Source organism: Passer domesticus, chromosome 2 (assembly GCF_036417665.1).
Source record: "Passer domesticus isolate bPasDom1 chromosome 2, bPasDom1.hap1, whole genome shotgun sequence".
Classification (NCBI taxonomy): Eukaryota; Metazoa; Chordata; class Aves; order Passeriformes; family Passeridae; genus Passer; species Passer domesticus.
In genome coordinates, this window is record NC_087475.1 from 83547891 (window position 1) to 83562982 (window position 15092).

The 15092-nt window shown below is 36.5% G+C and overlaps 1 protein-coding gene across 24 annotated transcripts in view; it reads right to left on the reverse strand.

Annotated features, from left to right (window-relative positions):
* The window catches only part of DLG2 (discs large MAGUK scaffold protein 2), a 979322-nt gene that overhangs the window by 322711 nt on the left and 641519 nt on the right, over positions 1-15092 (reverse strand). For all 24 annotated transcript variants that reach the window (XM_064409604.1, XM_064409605.1, XM_064409606.1 and 21 more), the window contains one exon: positions 1503-1627. In XM_064409604.1, coding sequence (XP_064265674.1) covers positions 1503-1627 — 125 coding nt within the window. The remainder of the gene's footprint in view (positions 1-1502; positions 1628-15092) is intronic.

Here is a 15092-nt window from a genome sequence, read left to right on the forward strand (position 1 = left end):
AAACTACAAAAGTTTTCATATGTAATTAAAATTTCTACCAAAAAGACACCATTGTTTTTTTGCAGGGGATTCTTTTTTTAGTAGAAAGGTAGTTTCAGGTTTAAAACCCCTTTATGTTGTTCATCATGTCTAATTCTATAGCATGATTTGCAAACACTGCTGTTTCTTCATGCTGTGTTTTCCATGAAGCTCACCTGGCCCAATGCAGACATTTACAGTACAGATCAATACAGCTGGACTAGACAAAGAAACTCCTTTTCATTTGAGTCACCAATGAAAATATAGGCTCTTTTATTCTTCTGTTCTATTTTAGGCATTGACTTTAGGATGACATGAATCACAACCTACAAATGCTTAGGCTTTTCTTGAGACTAGCTTAGAGGTAGATAGCTGCATTTTAGTCATAAAGTTACTTGGTATTAGTTCCATTCCTTTTACGTGCAATTTTAGTTAAAACTAAATTTTTCACTCACTGCCAACCACCATGACTCTTCATCACTATCATAGTAAAAAAAAAAAAATAATTTCCAAAATTAAATAATTACTGTAACATAAGAAATATCCCAAACCTGCTCTTTAAACTGGCCAATTCCTCTTTCTTTTAGCTTTGAATTAAAGGAAAAGGCTTCAGGAAAAACATTTCTTCCATCTGGAAGCCTTTTTATGAATTTTAGACCATCTGTTTTTGGCAAAGGCTCTCAGAGCCAATTTCAGTGCTGAGACCATGAAAGCATAAAAATTTTTTCCCAAGTTTTTCCAGTTAAATTGGCTTTTTGGGAGCATTAGCAGTCTGCACAACCAGCAGTAAGGTGGCAGCCTCTGTAATAGATGGAAGCCTTTCTGCATTCAGTCCATAAGAAAAGACAAACACAAGCACTTCCTCTTGTTTAAGGAAGATGCTGCCATGTATTTGAGACCCCCATCAAGTGATTTGTATGTTTGTTTCAGAATCTAAACCAGCAGACCACTCTGGAGATGACTCAAAACATACAGCACAGTCATCACATCCTCATGGAACAAAATAATGTTTGGAAACAGCAGTAAACACATCTCACTGCTGCAGCCAAATAACAGGAAGCATCTACAAATAGCTATGATTATTTAGAAATGGCTTTGTAGTTTGGGAAGTCTTGATAGCTTAATGCGTAAGACAAATGTGTAGTTCTTGAGTCATGAACACACAGAGGCCAGGCAGAGAAGACTTGCATGCTGATATTCAGGTTTCTTCCTGCTGCCCTCCATCTTACCTTTTGCACTAAAGTAAATACCTGGTACTAAGAAGGAGGTGGCCCATCAAATGTTCTCTATTATGCAGGATTTAACCACCCTTATCCCGTTGCTCTAAGCTCCTTCAATCAGCTGTCTTAGCAGAAAGGAGACTCCAGTCATGTCATTTGCTTTCCCTAACCCCATGAAAGATCCAGTTGGCATGTGGCTCCCAGAGAACAATTATAATAATTACACATTTTGTTTCCAAACACATGTAATAAGTTTGTTTTTACCTGAGTCTTCCATCCTCTGCTGCAGCTCCTCCTGGTATAATCTTAGTAATGAATATCCCAGGATCATCCCCAATGTGTGGGTTATCTGTTCCTCCAGCAATACTGAACCCCAGGCCAGAATTTCCCTGGAAAAAATATAAAAAGTAAATCCATCACTCAGATGCTAGATTTCTACAGAATTCATTTGCATTGCATGAAAAAGGAACCTTGCTTCTTAAAGAAAGCACACTATTTGGCAACTCCATACTTGAAGGCAGGTGACTCAGTCTGAAAAAATTAATTGTCAGTTAAAGAACAGAGGCTGTGAACAGAAAGATTTCCTGGAGCTAATGACAGAGTTAATGGATACTCCTACAGAAACAGGATTTGACCTAAATTTGTTTTCAAAAGCAGTCACATAAATTAGCATCTGAACTCCAATATTAATTCATCCAAGTCAATGACAGCTAGAGGCTAGAAACATTTCAGAGCTTTGAAAAAAGACTTTCAAAATGACTGTAATTTATACACAGAAACAGTGAAAAACATCTAACTCTGAAGTATTTTACTATACCAGTTTCTGTTGAAGACTGAAATGCCTCAAATACAAACAAACAAAAAAATCCACTAAACAAGAGTACTTCTTTCATCCTAGATCTGCTAGGACAAAATTTTTGAAAGATATTATAAGACTCCACTCAATAATCTCACTTATTGTTTATACTATTTGTGAGAATATCATGAAAGATACATAGATATGTACACACATACATGGTCTTGCAAATTAAGTAACTGTTTTTCACACACATTTCAAAACCACTATTCTAATTATTTTTTTGAATCATATATTGGTTATGCTTTTCTATATAAGTCAACCATAAGTACATGTTTTGTTTTGTTTTTCATGTGTGAATTAACTTTTTTCCCAAGGGATTCTTTCTTATTTATAAGAAGTTAGATGCAGGTTTAAGAACCCGTGATGCATAGGGAATGTTGTAAAATTCAATGCAATACGTGCTTCTTTAAGGGCCTCTCAGCCAAAAGTATTTTTAGTTAGGCATTTAGACTTATCACAGTGATATAACTGCATACATATTGCAGAATATGTACTGCAAATGAAGTATATTTAGGGCACTAAAATACTTTTCTTTCATTAGCTTCTCAGACTATTGGGTATTTGTTTCTTTTACTGCTGCTTGTGATCACGTATCTAGTTCTGTTCTAGTGAGGAAAGTTATTAATAAAAATGGCAGCTCCATACATTTTTTTCCTAAATAATTTAAATCAAATGTCATTTCTGCATTTTTCAACTGTACTTCAATGCACTCAAAGTGATGCATTTTGTGTGTGAAAGCCTACATGTTGCCTGCCTGCAGCATGTCAGATTCTGAATGCTGTTATCAGCATTCTGCATTCACAAGAGATGCAGTTCTCATTACCCAAGAGACGAACACGCAACGCGCAGCTCTGCTATCAGTGTATAATTGTGAACGAATTTATAATCCAAGGAAATGGATTTAGGACTGCACATATTGTAATGCTTCTCAGCCAGCTATAATGTGGAAATCATTATAGTACTGAAACACTCTGTATACATTTTCTGTAGTTAGCAAACACCTCCAGGCCAGCATTATAAATCTTTGATTTAATCTCCCTTTCATCATTAGGATCATCTCAGATTCAGGTTGTTCTTCCAACATCTTAATACAGACCTAATTATACAGCCCATTTTACAGTAACATGCACTCTCTAAATACTTTAGGAGTGTTTTTCTGAAATCCTTTCTATGTGTCATATTATTAAATAAGCTAACTGTCAAACACGAAAGAAAAAAGGACTACTTATACATACTTCAGGAAGCCTGGAACAAACTCCCTAAACATTAGTACAACTAAGGGCAAATTTCTAGAAATTTTGAGTAATACTTGATTTGCAATCAAAAAACCCCAACAAACCTTTAAAATAAAATAGTTGTGTTCATTCGTTATTAACTTCAAAGAGATTTAAAAATATGCAGCAATCTGTGTTTCTGAAAAGAGGTAGATTTTCAAGTCTGCAAAACCTAATTTTGATAGAAAAGGCAAAGAAGAGGACAACAACGACAAATCTGGGCATAAATATTAGCACAAGACACAAACAGCTACACCACAGTTTAAAAAAAATGTATCTGAAGAGCTTTAAAAAACTATCAAAGCTTGTCTATTATGTGGTGTGTGCTTACTTGTTACAGTTTAACACATAAAATGCATTTGATGTTTTAGGTGGAAATATTTCTGTGCAGTTTTCCTTCTACTGTATCCTTTTCCATGAACATTTTAGAGCTAAAAAATGCTACAGCAATGCTGGCTGTAAGCAGCGATGTGCTAACACTGCTGCACACTTCTCAGGAGAATTACTGCTATTCTTGACATTTATCCATAAATGTGCATCTGTTATACTGCAAGACTGTTCTCATTCTACTCCTTAGGAGCAACCTTTTAAAAGCACAGTGTATCACTCCTCACTAGCACTTCTGTGTCTAGAAAATTTCAAGCAATTATTCTGGCTGTAGTCCTTGACTTGATCAACAGGATCTACAAGCTGTCAGGCACGAGCTGCCTTGACAAACAGATACATCCCTGCAAGGCTTTACTGCACCAGAAACTCGCCGCAAAAGTTAGGAGCAATTACACTTCTTTTCCCCCACTATGGTTTATGAAGGGTCTGCCTTGCCTGCATGGAAAAATCTTCTTTGTACCTCAGATCAAAGGCAACAAGGCTAAAAGCATAGCTACAATCACTCATGGCTTTTTGAGAGCCTCAGTTTGAAAAATAATGCAATAGGAACATTCTGGTTAAAAACTACTGTATTTCAGTTCTGAGCAGAAATACTGACATGCAGATCTCTCCTCACGCTTCTCTCCATGCTCTGCATTCATGCAGGTTCTCCAGCATATTGTTGCTGTACTGAAATCTCATTGCCCTTGTTAAGCTGTAATTCCAAGTTCCAGTAAGTACTGTTTACTACTGCAATGCTTCCTGAACATTTCCACAAGGCATAGTTCCCCACCCTTTAGTTTTTGCACCTCCTTTGTCCCCATTCCAGAAAAAAAAAGAAAAGTGTATGGTAATTATCTTCACAGCTTTTCCAGGCATTTCTGTCACCCTCCCATTTCATGTGAACCAATGAAAATGCCATCCCGCAGCCCAAAACAACAACTGAACCATCACTTAGCCACAGCATTTTCCAAGGTGGAACATTCATGCTTTCTGTCATGCTGATTCATGTTTGGGAGTGGTTCCCCATAAATATCTGTCAAGTTAATTCACTGTACTCTTTCTACTCCAAGTCTTACATCCCTTGGATGCTTACAAAGCAAGTTAAAAATGAGCTCCGAGGCCTGGTGACAATGCAGATAAATACTTAATGAGAACTAATAGCAGCTGATAAAGAGGAGAAAAAGTCTTCCTCTTTTGGAATACTCCACTGATACTTCTTAATTGAGATTCATATTTAGGCCTTAATATGCTTGCCTGTTTTATTTCAGGATCCTTCAGCAGAAGAAATCTATGCAAAAATCCGAACACTTCAACAACTTGTTGAAGTTTGAACAAGCCTCAGACCTATAAACTTTTAATGGTATTGCTCAAACATCATAATTAGCATGTGCAAATATATACATATACATACACATACACAATTCTATAATTCTATATAAAGGTTCATATTCGAAGCATTTTGTTTCAATTCTTATTAGCTAAATTATCTCTTGACCTAAACCTTTCCATCTCTTTGTTCAAGCTATCAATTTCTACTACTATAAAAACCTCATATAATTAGTTACTGACTGTACCAAGAAAATTTGCATAAAACTGCACAGCAATAGATGTGATGAATGTACTTTTTAATTATTAGTTTAGTTTCTTACTACCTTCCCCACCTTTTGCTGCAAGGCTCCAGTCATGCACACAGACTGAAAAAAGGCTTAGCATAGCACAACATGCCCAGTTTGGCTTAAACTAAACATTGCCTCCTATTCATGCTGGATATCTCATGCTTCTCAGGGATTTACCACCAAGCTCAAATTTGTCCCTTGGCTCAGCTTTACTTTTCAAACACAGAAAATCAGGTCAAACTACCACATCAAAACAATTTCTTGCAGCCCAGCCCCTGAGGCCGCCTTCCTGCTCTCCTGTGAAGAGAAGGTCAGCACTTTGTCTTGAGGTTTATTACACCTGCCTGCCTCCTTTATGACTTTCTCAAATAGGGCTTTGCATGCCACAAGGACCATCTGAATTCTTTATAGCTCAGCCTGGGCAGAGAAGAGTCCTGGCTGTATTTCTGCTGGCCCTGGGGTGGCAGACAACCTCTGACAGCCACACAGGATGACTGCAGATGATGGTGTTACACCTTCTCCTAGCACCGAAACACAACACTTGAGGACAGAATAAGATGACAGATTATTCACATGCCAGGGAAAGAAAATAAAACATGTAAGTTTGAATCTCTTCCCTCAAGACTGTTATACTTACAAATAAGGATCACAAAAATAAATAAGAACCCTCAGCAGGTACTGGCTTTGGGTAGCCAGAAGGCCTAGAGACCAATCCTGCTTAGCCTTCCATCTTGTGTTCTCCCATTACACCCTCTATGAGCAGCCATATATCAGGCTGCAACTTCATAAGGCTGCAGCCTTTTTATTTTCTCAGTAGTTGACAGAAGTGCTCCACATTCTTCTGTAGGAACAGAGTTTAGCCAAGAGCTACTGAAGTTATTTTCCCATGATATTGCAGTTCAGCATGGATGATAGCCTTCACTAAAATTCTACAAATTATTTTGTCCTTATTGCGTCTCATTTGTCTCTTTTCTCCTCAAGAAAGTTTGACTAAGAATGATGTAAATTCATTCAGTCTTTAAAAAAATCATGGATGAATGTAAGTCCAGAAGGAGAAAGAATTTCAGAAACGCATATCAAGAGCAGACTGAGTACTTCGGTGAAAAAGGGATTGCATTTTACAACACAAATGATTTGTATTTCACCATATTAAACAGGCTTACCACAATCAAATGGAATTTTTTCTACATTAAAATGTTCTCTATTTAAATTTCTTTTAAAATCTAATCAATAAGGTGACAGCAGAACTCACATAGATGCTTTCTGAATGAGTTAATTACTTCAGTGCACCTAAAATAATTTGTCAAAATCCTATGAAGTGACATGATTTTGAAAATCTCTAGCATCCAAGTAAGAAAAAAAAATACTTGAACTTCACAGAATTAACTTAACTATTGCTGCAACCTCACCCTGACACTGCAGCATACCAGGAAGTCATCAGAGTTTGAGAGACCATCAGTCAGTGTAAAGTCTAAGACGGAGGGAGTAATTGTATTTCCCAAAATGGTTTCCAGCATTTGAAAGCTGTTTCAGGTGACAACACATAATCCCAAAGCCTCTATTACTTAAATGATCTTTTAATTTTGGTGTTTAATATTGGTTCCCCACCCCAGTTTAAGGGGTTTTTTTCCTGTACACTTCCTACCTCTACTCTGGTGTTCACAGCCAAATTTCTGGAATATTTTCTTTTACAGATGACTTTAAAGTATGAATTGCTGCCTAAACTTGCAGGTTTGGTCAGAGCAAGTTTAGTCAAGAGAATGCCCACAGAATGATAGCTGACTCATTCCTAGATTCCTAAAGAAACACTATTTTTTAAATTGTCTTCTATCGTTACAGTCGTTAAAGACCTTATCAACTTTGTTACTGGTGCTCCTTAAAAAGTTGTCTGGTGCATTTTACAATGGGAATTATCCTTCATCTTTTCAAGAGCACTCATCATCTCTAGGTTCAGAAAATACTAACCTTTCCTGAATCTAAGCAATGCTGTTTTTATCTTGCTTATGTAAAATTTCAAAATACTTAAATACAAAGATAAGCTACATCCTGTGAAGGCAGTGTATGCTTGGCATTAGTTTGTTAGAATTTCATAATTTCACATACAAGCATGAAAATGCTAAAGCTTTTCAACTTTGGCTACTACAGTCAGGGTGTTTTTTCACCCTGTAAGGCACACTATTCTGATATAGTGTTGGTTTAGAAATTATGCTTTTTTATTAAAAAAAAAATATTTGGTTTTGCTGTTCAAGTCTTCTAATGTAGCATGTCCCTTTAAGTAAATGTTGCTGCAAGAAATGTTAATTCATAAACTAATGTTGAGTCTATTTCAGGTGGTGGAAAAAAAAAAAACCTTGCACTATGAAACATAATGGGAGACACTTTCATTTGAAACTTGCTTTTATGCATTTTAGGAAGTTTTAATAATCTTTTTGTACTCATTTTTAACTTTCCTATTTCTGCTTAAGTGAAGTCATAGCTTTCTTTTAAGAAGTAAAATATGGAACTAATATTAGTTTTCTGCAGATATTCAAAACAGTTAGCCTGAACTACTCAGTGAATTTTTATTATATCCAAAATTAACCTCTCACAGAGTACTTTTTAATAACAAAAGCTGTTTTACAAAACACCGATATCTGAATCTTGGCTAAGGTTGTTAGCATCTTTGGCTTTGGGTTCTTGTCTCAGGATACTTCCATTTCAGATTAAAAAGACAACATCTTCTCCCATGAGACAAAATAACAACCAAAACAAAAAAACAACAAAACCCCAAATCTCCTTCCAAAAATCACATTCACTCTTGTTCTACAAGACCCGGTTTCTCCAAGAAGTACCTTGACAGCATGAGAAAGTGAAAGCTGAGAATGAGACTGTGAATGAGAAACTTAGAAAACTGTGGGGAATTAGGTTTTTTGGAAAGGGACAGGAGAATAAAATACAAAATGATGTTGGCAAGCAGAGTGAATCAAGTAACATTGTCTACAAACAAGAAAAAAGGTTGACAACTCCATCCATAATTGGCATGGGAGGAATAGATACAGACCAGGATTTGCTGTAGCTCTGAAACAGTCTGTGAAAGACCTTTTTCTCTGTATTAAAGAGATAAGGTTACCTAGTTTGGCACCTAAGATGCTTATAAGGAGGAAATACCTCTAGATATTCCAAGCCAAAAGTGGATGATCATGTGCGACTGCTGTAGAGATCTGAGTATTTCTGCAGACTTTGTTCAGTAAGATTTTTCTCCACAAAGTATTTCTTACCTAAAAAATACAGCTCTCCTTTATTCACCTGACAGTGAACCTATACAGGGTTTTTTTCTACTTTTCACTCAGCCATGCTTAGATTAACATCACATATATAGTGGAGGTGTTACCTGTCATTCAACAATGCCCAGTTCAACAGCACACGGTCACATTGCAAACAACAGCTTAACACATTCGTCCTAGACTGCAAGGCAATGTGTGTATTCTATTTACCATCTGTTAGAGGTGTGGCAGTTATCTTTTATTAATTGTGCAGTTTTCTTTATCTCTTCCACAAACCAATTGTCCCTCTAGGGAGACATCTGCTGTTAATGGGCTATTGAATATCACTGCATGACTGATAAAATTACAGCATCCCATTGTGAGATGCTCCGCCCAGAAAGAAAAGCCAAACATTCCTAACTGGATATAATCTGAGATTTTAAGACACCAAAAGAGCCTTTCCACTAGATTCTCAAAAGAACAGCTGCCTTTCCCACTAGATCTTCAGAAGAAAACGACACCCTTCTACAAGACCACTCCTTCAACAGAACCACACCTACTACTCCAAGAAGACAGCAGCCATCATTTCAATTAGACTGCTACCAACACCCTGAACAACAGGGTGTCAGGTTATATTCTGACTTTGTCAGTATTTTGTATTACCGCATTGTTTATTTTTTTATTTTCTTCCCTAATAAAAAACTGTTATTCCTTCTCCCATATCTTTGCCTGAGAGACCCCCTTAATTTCAAATTTATAACAATTTGGAAGGAGGGGGTTTACAGTTTCCAGTTCAGGGGAGGTTCCTGCCTTCCTCAGCAGACACCTGTCTTTTCAAACCAAGACAACATTAATGCTTCATCCCACTGAAGCAAATAGGTGATTTTATAATATGCAATGTACTTTCATCCAATTTGGGATTTTGATAGAAAATGTTTGTTAAACCCACCTACTCAGGCACTGACATCTTTAAGACAGGATTCTGCTCTGCAATTCTTTCACAATCTGGCAATTATACTAGCACTGGTTTTTACATTCTGAAGAAAGAGTGATACAAGCTAAATAACCAAATCATTTTCTGCCACACAGTGCCTGATTTTTTTGCTGTCTCCCACTCTATAACACTAATCCTGACATATCTACTTTTGTCTTTTGACTTCAATCATTCCACCAATGTTTTCAGGTATTTGCACATGCTGTACTGTATTGTACTTCTCATCTCCAGGGTTTTTGTCCAAAGCCCCAGTTGCAAAAGCCTAAACATCAAAGTCGCATTTATGTCTCATTCAGAGAACAAGAACATTTGCATATTTACCAGAGTACTGTTGAACTCTTTTTTACTTTCAAATCTACTCAAGAGTAACATAATTCATGAAATTCTCACTTCTCCCACGTACACTGGCACACTCCCTAGAGTCAGTGTTTTGAGACTCCACAGTTATATCATGTTCCATATGGTACAGATTTTCATCTCTCATGATGCCATTTGTTTTCAAGCCCCTTATCAGGTTCAGCAAGTTCATTACAAAACCACAATACACTTGACTACAACTGCTTTGTATGCTTACTCTCATTTGATAGCTGTAGAGTGATATGGTCCTCTCAATGCTGCACAGACCAAGTATGGGATTCAAAAAAGACTTATTTCAAAAAATGATCCAAGAGATTTTACTTTTCATAATACACATGAAATCTACAACACTGTAAAACAGCATATCTAGACAAGGAATGAAAAACACTTCGAAAGTGAAGCAACTAACGAAAAAGTGATAGTGTCTCCTCTGTTTAAACACAAATTGAAACCAAATAATAGATGTGAATTCTCTCCTGGTTGGGTTTTCAATACTTTATCTCTATTAAGCTCATATTAACAGCCTCTGAGCTGCGACAGACATGTATGCTTAGTTTTTTTCTTCAATGTGTTTTTTGTCCTACTTCAGTGATATCTTGTTAGAATTGTCTTTTCCAGCATTATAGACCATATGACCTTGCCTGTTTTGTCTCAGACAGAGAAGTGGGGCAACATATGTCCTTTTAGTTGGCTACAGAGATAGCAAACACATGTCACAAAATGCAGTCTGATGAGTATGTGAAATGTAGTATGAGAGAAAATGAAATATTCAAAATTTTTCATCATTAAAGTAGAGAAGGGAAATGCTGGTCCTGGGGAGTGAAAAGTTTCACTTCACTTGGGGGGAAAAAAAAAGATAGAAATATATATATGTGTCTATCTTTCTTTGTCCTGAGGTGTCACTCCAGGCTAGCTGAAGACTTCTCATCAGCCAGACCCGAGAGCTTTCTGAGCTTCCAGGGCTTTACAAGAGAAAGTGAAATAGTCAGACCAAGGAAAGGAAAGCACTCACTAAGTGGTAATAGCAACTTGACATAAGGAGGGTGGGGAAAACCAGGAGATAGAGTAAAACACTAAAAAGACTTGAAAGAACAGCAAAGCTTTTTCAAGTAGCAAGCTACTTACTAAACTTTGACAGGATCATCACTGAAACTTTCACAATGCAATTATCTGCAAAAACTGAGGAAATTAGGACCGGGGAAATTAATGTTTAAATGTAACTCTATGACAGAAGTAGACAGTTGCATCTTGTACAAGGACTTAGGGAACAGAAACCTGATTTTACTGAAGCCATGGAAACCAACAGGGTTTCAGCACATAGTGGTAGCAATTAAAAGGAAAGAAGAAAACTCCTACTGCTGACTTCAGTTCATCTCTAATGATGACACCTCTCATCCCATTCTGTGACAATTCAGCACTGTGAAAACCCCAATGGATGTCTTGAGATTATGTGGAAACTCCTTGGTTAAACCAGTTTGTAGCTCTAAGTCTTTGTGTTGAAAAACTGCTGCATGCCTAAATGGGTTTATTTTGACAGATTGCACGATCACTACAGGATTGCTGTGCAAAGCACTTAAGGGAATTTCAGACCCCTGAAGTATCACAAGTGCTGAAATAAACCCAAGTTCTAAGTTACTGTCTAAGCTATTGTTCTTTTCCATTTGACTGTCATATTCATAGATGTGAAATCAGTGTATTTAGTTGTTCTTGCAGTTTGATCGGTGTTTTTTGTTTAGCATCTTCTTAAAGTATTTCAACAATTTCTTGGGTTATATTTCTTTACTGGAATAGGTATATGCTTAACCATTAATGTTAAAACTCTGAAATATTTATATCCATTGATGTAATTTTGATAATATTTTCCTTCCAACTCTTATTTAATCTCACATCAAAGCAAATGCATGAGGAAAACTCCTCATTTGCTGCCTTATTCAAAATCATGATCTTCAGGGCATGTAATCCTGAATAAAAAGGTAACCTATTAATGAACTAAAAGGTCCCTAGGGCTTAGAAGTTCAAGCACAAATCCTAGAGGCAAATAACTGAGTATTTTTGGTGTTGCACCACTTACCTTTCCAACACTGCACTACTCCAGTGGCTAAGCACGCAGAGCTTAGCATTACCTTCTCTTTTAATATAAATTAAAGTAAGCTTTTGAACACATTCATATGTTGAATAACACTCAAGCCTTCTCTTTCAGGCATTTCCCATGATGCTCAATTATAGATTTTATTGAGAAGAAATACAAAGAAGGATAAATAAAATGCAATTAATTTCCACAGACATACATATAAATATCATTTTCATATTTTTGTGGTGGCCTATTTTGTTGTAAAATTTCATTTCAGTACCCATTTTTTTCCTTATTCTTAGTAAACCTGACTGTGACCCTGAGCACTCTAAAGCAGCTTCGAAGCTGTCTGTTTCTGAGAAAGAGCTTGGACAAGATGACCTCCACAGAATCCTTCCACACTGAATTATCCTCTGCTTCTATAAAACACAGACATCAAAAATACAAAACATGTTTCAAAATCTGCTGCCAGCCTAGGAATAGTTCAGTCACTAAAAACTGCCCTTCTTAAATTTATCTTAACAATAACATGATACTGAAATGTTTTGTGTGTGTGTGTATATATATTTTTTTTAAATACATATATATATATATATATATATATATATATATATATATATGTCTCCACAGAAATTCATTTTCCAAGATTTATAACTGCACATTCTTAGGTGCAGAGACTTTTTTGACATGACCTCTGTAAATGTCAGATGAAACTCTCGGCTAAAACTGCACTTTGTATAGCTTTCACACAGTTCTTTGGAACTCAACAAACCAATTTTGTCAAATGAGAAATGCACAGTTCCTTACATTACAAAAATTCATCCTACAAGTGTCTTTCTGTAGCAAAGAAATGAAGAGGAATCTTTAACCAGGTATATGTTTGCCAAAGTCAAGTAAAACATTCCTTAGGCAATATATTCCTTTCCTTTCTTTCTAGAAATCATTTGAGATAAGATTCTCTGCTTCTTTACCTACGTCATCACTTGTCAAACGTTTGGTCATGTTCCCAATGCACTAAGCACATACATAACCAGTACATACAATGCTGTGCAACAGTTCTAGACTACCATACCCCAAAAGCAGTTATCTAATAACGTACAATATCAGATTTTTTTTTGTTGTTGTTGTTGGAAATTCAAGGGAATTTTGAAGTTCCCATATCCTACTTCTTATAAGTGTCATGGTAATGAATCATATTGAGTCATATTAAAAATACGTAGGATAAGGTAGTAGCAATTTTCAAGTTTAGTAACAGTATTTTAAAGGTATTTGTCAGTGATTCACTGGCAGAGAATAATGGTCCTGTGATTCATGGAAAAAAAAGAAGGTCCTTTCCTCTCCAGGTGTACAGATGACACTTTTTCCTTTTTGGAAGTGGTAGGAATGCAGGCTGGGAAAGAGACTGAGGCTGAGTCAAGTTTCCTACCAGAAGTAGGGAGGTTAGACTAGAAATTACCAATGCACACTTTTAAAGAAGAAAGGCAAAAGTCAACAAAGACATTTTCACACAATCTCAGGCTCTCCATGGAAAGACCACAGCTGGAGATGCCTCTGGGTCAAACACAGATGTGGCTCACTCACAACTAAGCATACTTAAGTACAGTAACAAGTTTGATGAGCAGAATTTTCAAAATAATAAATCTATTCCTATTGATGTCTGATAAAAATGCCACCTATTTCAAAAGAAAAAGACAGGCTACAGGTAAGCCCTTTTTGAAAATCCAGTCTTTTATCTTAGTTCCTAACACTTCAGATCTGGTTCCCTTAGTATTAGCTGTATTGTTTTTGTCACTAAAGACCCATTTTGTTGGTTCACTTTGGGACTAACAACTATCAGAAATAAAGCTGAGGTTCCTGTTATTGGCAGCATGAAAAAAAAAACAAAAACCAAACCATGAAAGCCCAGCTTCTACTGTGTTCCTGGAATGTATTCCACATATCACCCAGACAGTAAATGAACAATTCAAACTAAAACCTAGAAAAAAAAATCCTTCAGGAAATGAAAAGAACTATGTGACTCTGTGAGTATACTTCAGGAATGGAAATGGGTTTGAAATTTTACTCATAAAATAGTCACAGAAAAGAAGCAGTATGCTCCTGATACTATAGCCTCTCATGCTAACTTTTCAACAACACTGGAAAAATCTAGAGAAGAAAGCAATTTCAGCTCAAAAGAAAATTATTACTAATAAATCGGCATTTCTAAGTACCCCTAGCAGTGAAGCTTTCCCTCTTTGTTTTACTCATGAACATGAATATTAACTATTGCTACTTCAAGACTTGTTAATTCCCATGTCCTCCTCCTATAGGAGAGGGAATTCTCATATCCCCTTCAGAGCTAAGGAATTGTACTAGTTTTTGAGGCACGGCACTGAATATTACCAGCACACTAAAACCCTAAGGAATAAAACCCCTAAACTCCTGATTTTTAACATCAGCAGAATATCTGGAGCTGCAAGAATGCGGAAAGAATCTTAACTTCTTTTGGATGATTGTGGGGTTTTTTGTACAAAATAGGTGTAATCCATTTTACCTGTCTTTTAAAACATGTTCAGTAGAACATTTTCAATTAGGGTAAGTATGCCACAATACCCTCTCTCTATACTGTACAGAAAGAGACACTTCTGCATTGCAATTCATCAACATGCAAATTGGCACAAGTCAAAATGTTTCACATCCATTTATGAGTTGCAATCAACCTTCATTTAATAGTTTCTTAGTCCTGGCATGCAATTTGTGCTCTAAAATGAGAGAGAAAATTGAGGCAAGAAGGAGTTTTAAAAAGCAAGAAAGAGAGAATGAGATCAGAATAACCAGCAGGTCAGTGATGAGGAACTCATCTGTGCTGCAAAACCTGAACCAAACTACTGTTCTGAACAGGCACCACTGGGGTTCACATTTCAAAGGAGTGCCCTAATCACTAGGCACACTATCTCTGATCTAATGAATATATAATTGTATATTCAAAGTGGAACAGGTCCAACAGGAGAAAGACACACCTGAGCAAAAGTAGGCACTCATCATGGACAAATCCTTGCTACAGATCAGGCAGAGGAGGCATGTCAATCCCAT